At 36.0% G+C, this 4,924-nt stretch overlaps 1 protein-coding gene across 2 annotated transcripts; it reads right to left on the bottom strand.

Moving 5' to 3' along the window:
- Positions 1 to 2,572: 2,572 nt before the first annotated feature.
- Positions 2,573 to 4,197, bottom strand: LOC116197037 (protein HIGH ARSENIC CONTENT 1, mitochondrial). 2 transcript variants are annotated; one of them, XM_031527041.1, is made up of 6 exons: positions 4,074 to 4,197; positions 3,745 to 3,822; positions 3,537 to 3,610; positions 3,338 to 3,408; positions 2,963 to 3,016; positions 2,573 to 2,850 (listed from the first exon to the last, which is right to left on the bottom strand). In XM_031527041.1, exons 1-6 carry the CDS (start codon positions 4,076 to 4,078, stop codon positions 2,731 to 2,733), a joined length of 402 nt encoding a protein of 133 aa, XP_031382901.1. In that variant the 5' UTR covers positions 4,079 to 4,197; the 3' UTR covers positions 2,573 to 2,730. The 2 variants fall into 2 exon arrangements, with proteins under 2 accessions (XP_031382901.1, XP_031382900.1); XM_031527040.1 differs by having other exon boundaries at positions 3,968 to 4,090.
- Positions 4,198 to 4,924: the final 727 nt, after the last annotated feature.

Raw genomic sequence — 4,924 nt, 5'->3', positions numbered from 1 at the left:
CATTCTCGCTGCTATAGGACGTGTTGCGGCCTTAAATCAAGGCTATTGGCAGCCTCCCTCCGTCTATCGTGGCCCTTGTCTGAGGGGTTGGTGACCTCAGTCTAGACCGGGCATGGAGTGATGTACGCGAGGCGAGTCCCCCTCACCTTCATGACTTCAATTGCATCCATATTATTTTATTTATTAGCCAACTTCGTAGGGAAGGTTGGATTTGCCATTTTTCGTGTTGCATTTACAATTAGGTTTCACCAAGAAGTCAAAGCTGACTGATCGATACAATTAAGTAATCCCATCATCCTTCTTTTTTTTTTTTCGTTGGCTGGAATCTCCATCATTTCGTTAATTAGGATTTAGGAATTAAATAATTAGCTTTTTTGCAGCCGGATTTTTCCCGTACGGTCCTTTAATATCTTTTAAATGAAATACGCGAATTTCCATATATGAAGGAAAAAATTAACACTAAATATAATAATATTTTATTTTATTTACATGTATGATTAAGTCAAATATAAAATGATATTATATATATATATTTACTTTTAACTAAAAAAATATTCAGACTCTAATTAGAAGTCTATGCTATTGACGGTAAGAGCTATCAGAATAATTCCTCTATTCTAATTAATTTTTTAGGGTCATGAAGGAGGCACATGAGCCTAACATGGATTCAAAGTGAGATTTTAAAATCTGAGTTTAACTTAATTCTACCCACAACAAAACAAAATAACTCATACAAAGTCAAAGGGTGGGCTCCATACAAAACTATTTATACCACTCTTTTTCAAAATCAAAATCTAATTTTAAAATATTACTTACAAACCAAACGCAGCAGTAAATGAGCAGAGGAATTCCCACTAACAAGAATTAAATCTGAAATTTATTAGTTCCTAAGCGAGAACGTAACACTATGGCCTAGTGAATTTTTTGGTTAAATTTTTGTAAGGAAAATCCACTTTTATATAATATACTTTTCTTATTATAATCGACTATTTATTAGTTTCTCCCACGGTTGTTAGAATCATAATTCGAATGGTAGAATCTTACGATTCTACGATTCAAGAGGTGACTAGCGATTCCGATTCCATGGCATGAATCGTGAAGGTAGAATCATGACTTAATCGCGATTCGAATTGCAGAATCGTAGAATCGGTCTGATTCTACGATTCTGGTTTCAACTCCAAAGTCGTATGCCCCCTCTCTCTCTCCCCCTCCTCACACCTCTCATTGTGCGACAGTATTGCTCATTGATTCTCTTATTTTATGAAAAGTTTGAAACTTGTCTCCTGGTTGTAAGTGATAAGGACCTGGAAAGTTTATGGAACTACTCCGAATTAAGTTCCAACCGATTCTTGATTACCGTCTGATTTGAAATGATTTTAGCTGGAATTTTTTTTGACAGGTGCAGAGAAAGATGGTTCAAGGAAGAAACAAACCAAGAAGAAGTTAGGGAGGAAAAGTAGCTTCGCCTCCAAGATCCGTGACAATGGTACTATATTAATTTTCATTGAAAGTTGTTATAGTGGGAGCGCTCTCTTGTGAAGACCAAGCACCATTTGATTTTGACGAACGAAATAGAAAGCAGAAGACTTATCATTTGATATTTATTTCTACTGTCTCTGACATGGGATTTGATGTGTATGTATGTATATATATATATATGTTGTTTTTTTAATTATAGGTAGAATCTTACGATTCACAATTCGATTTTACGATTCACGATTCTATGACCCTCGATCGATTCTAGGTAGAATCACGATTCTGACAACCTTGGTCTCTCCATGTATTATGCTGCGTTTGGTTTATAAGTAACATTTTAAAATCAGATTTTAATTTTGAAAAAGAGTGATATAAATGGTTATATATGGGTCTCACTATTTGACTTTGTATGAGTTATGTAATTTTGATTTTGAAAAAGAGCGATATAAATGGGGTCCGCCCTTTTACTTTATATGAGTTATTTTGTTTTATTATGGGTAGAATTTTTTTTTGTTGTGAGTAAAATTAAGTTAAAGTATAATTTTAAAATTCAACTCTGAATCCAAACATAGCAGTGTTTTTACTCTAACTGTTGACTGTAGACAAGTTAGGGTATCCAGTGCTGACCAAAACCAATGAAAGTATATATACATTGCTCCCTAGATTTTATTGATGTGCGAACTCTTAAAAAAAAAATTAACCTTTAGATTATAGTTTTTTTTCTATTAAACTAATCTGTCAATCGAAGAGTAGATGATTGAGCCGAGGTTTAAAAAATGATTAATTTTTCGTGTTGTAACAATTATTCCACCCCCACATATTACTGCCATGGCCAAAAATATTTGCATCCAAATAAAATAGTAACAGGGCAGTCATTGATTGGTTTGGATGTTATTTTTACATACAAATTTTCGATCTTTAAAAGGGTTTTTTTATGTGGATAGATGAATTTGGACGAAAAATAAAGGACAGTCAGAAAGTGTCATTAAAAAGACAAACGCATCGTAATTTTCTTGTTACTCATAGGTAATAAACCACTTGAACGATGACCATACTTTATATACAAATTGTATTATATTACAAGTTGGCAGGAGGATTATAAGGGATTTGATGAAACTCATTTACAAATAACAACAGATCCATGCGCAAGATTCACACAAATTCCTTTATTGGAAAAAAGAAAATCACACAAGTTCAACAATATTGAAGGAGAGATCTTAATTATTACAATACTCGATCGACAAATTAATTAGTTCATGGTCGGAATTTGCAAGCGGTCTTGAGCTCTTCGGGAGGTTTGCCTTGATCTTCAGCCAATCCACTATCCACCCACTTGGAGTAACCTCCTTCCATGTTTCTCGCATGAACATATCCCTGCTCCCCCACAAAGAATTCATAGCCACAATCATCGACCATGTAAGTACTTCGATTGGAATCTGTGATAAGTCGTGTCGAGCTAGGTAAATGTTCGTGTGAACAGACTCACCGCATTAAGGAGATCGACACAGGCAAGGAGGGATCTTCCTCCACTGTTGCATCCCTGCACATTCCCAGCATATATTCCATGATCGAATACCAAAACGAATGTTGGCGTAATTTACTCCATATTTAGTGTGCATATATATATATATACACATATATATTTCTTTTTTTGCTAACCCGGGATGTCTAGGCTTTATCCGACTAATCCCCGGGGCTCCATGAACCCCGGTGATGCACGGAGTGAGTAATCACGCCAAAAGATTTCGAATCAAGACTCGGATGGATATTTGAACTCCTCCTTAATCATTTGGCCAAACCCCTTAGAGTTACTCTATATTTAGTATAGATACAGTGAGATGTTGAGTGTAATAACAATTACCACGACCAGCTGATCTTCCTTCTTGCAGATTGATGCAACATTGCTGAGAAAATCCGGGTTTTTCACCTTACCTATAGTTCATTAATCGGTCGAGCCAAAGTTAAAGAACTGATCATTGCAACGGTAAAAGAGCAGACATGACCAGATAAGAAAAATCAAATGAAGTAAAAGGAGAGAGATATGAATAAATTGGATTTGCCTTCTGGGGCCTTGAACATGTAAGGCACATTGAGAGCACCCCCAACGTGACTTTTACTGAACTCTTCCTCCGTCCTATGTTACATCAGATGGATCGATGACACAAATAGAGCTGATCAATGGTTTCTCCAATCGCTTGAAACATCGGTTGCTCGGCCATAGGAAATGTAAAACACATCATGTTGGAAATGGGGATATCATCTACATACCTTACATCGAGATATTGGTAATCTATGCTCAAGAGACCTTTTGCAGTGTATACGTCGACAGTCACAACAGCTTCGGCCCTGAAAATTGATAAGAGAGATGCATTTCACCAAATGGGAACACTAATCATACCGCTCATAATCGTAATATATGCTAAGAAAATGTTAAGGGGATTGAGATCATAATCGTAAGAAAATGTTAAGGGGATTGATGGAAGTGTCTGACTTCTTCGTTCCTTCCATGCTCGCCCGATCAGAAGATGATTCAGAAAGAAAGCTAATCAGAGATTGCAAATGAAACCTCACTTTTTATCTAATATTATATGACGTACACCATTGAAGAGTGAGGCTGCCCTTTCTGACTTCGATTATCTTATTGTACAAGCTAGATAACCTGCAGATCTGTTGACTTTAGCTTAAATTTATCAAATAGACATTTGCATATGTGCGTGTCATCGTAGACAGACAAACAAGATATATTAGTTATGACATATCATGAACTATCAAGGCGTGCAGATAGAGCCACGCATGTAATTTTAATTTTCATCCTTCTTGAAAGTTGATCGGGCTGGATTCATTTTTATGATTGACGGGTTGATCTAATTCTTGGCGAGCAAGGAACCTGAGAATTAGTTTAAAAGATATGCATTGATCTTTCCCCATCGATTCTATGATTCCCAGGAGATCAGCCCTCATTGCAGAGTACTGATTGTCTTCCATATAAACATGAAATTGCTGTCTTGAAAAAACACTTGCTTTTTTGGATTTAGTTAGAAACAATTACTTGGAGAGGTTGTTATTGCACTAAGTTTTTCTAGATTATTGTTTCATAGAATTTTCTTTTTCGGTGTGAAACCTGATATTCAAAAGTCCAATTGGGCCATGACCAATCCAGTCGAGTCGGGTCGGCTCACTAAGAGGTAAAACTCTCACGACTTGATTTTCTACATTTACAATGACTCGAACTCGAGATCTTATTTAAGCGAAATAAATGTCGAACCGCTTGAACCAACTGACGTTGGTTTTATAGAATATTTATACGAATAAATTATCAGTTTATATAAACAATATCGATATACTATTATTTGTAGCATAATACCTATATTTACGAAATTGGTATGGACCGCGCTTCTTGGACAGGCCCGAGATTTGCAGATTAAGCCCATGAGCTCGGCCCACTGCA

Source organism: Punica granatum, chromosome 2 (assembly GCF_007655135.1).
Source record: "Punica granatum isolate Tunisia-2019 chromosome 2, ASM765513v2, whole genome shotgun sequence".
Lineage (NCBI taxonomy): Eukaryota > Viridiplantae > Streptophyta > Magnoliopsida > Myrtales > Lythraceae > Punica > Punica granatum.
Note: the sequence above shows the minus strand (reverse complement) of the source record. Positions and strands in the feature narration are given on the sequence as shown.

What these genes read in the sequence shown, in the direction of transcription:
- LOC116197037 (XM_031527040.1), bottom strand. An exon ending in CATGTTCAAGGCCCCAGAAG is followed by an intron (nt 3,409 to 3,536) that starts GCAAATCCAATT and finishes AATGAACTATAG; the next exon opens with GTAAGGTGAAAAACCCGGAT. An exon ending in AGGAAGATCAGCTGGTCGTG is followed by an intron (nt 3,017 to 3,337) that starts GTAATTGTTATT and finishes GGGAATGTGCAG; the next exon opens with GGATGCAACAGTGGAGGAAG.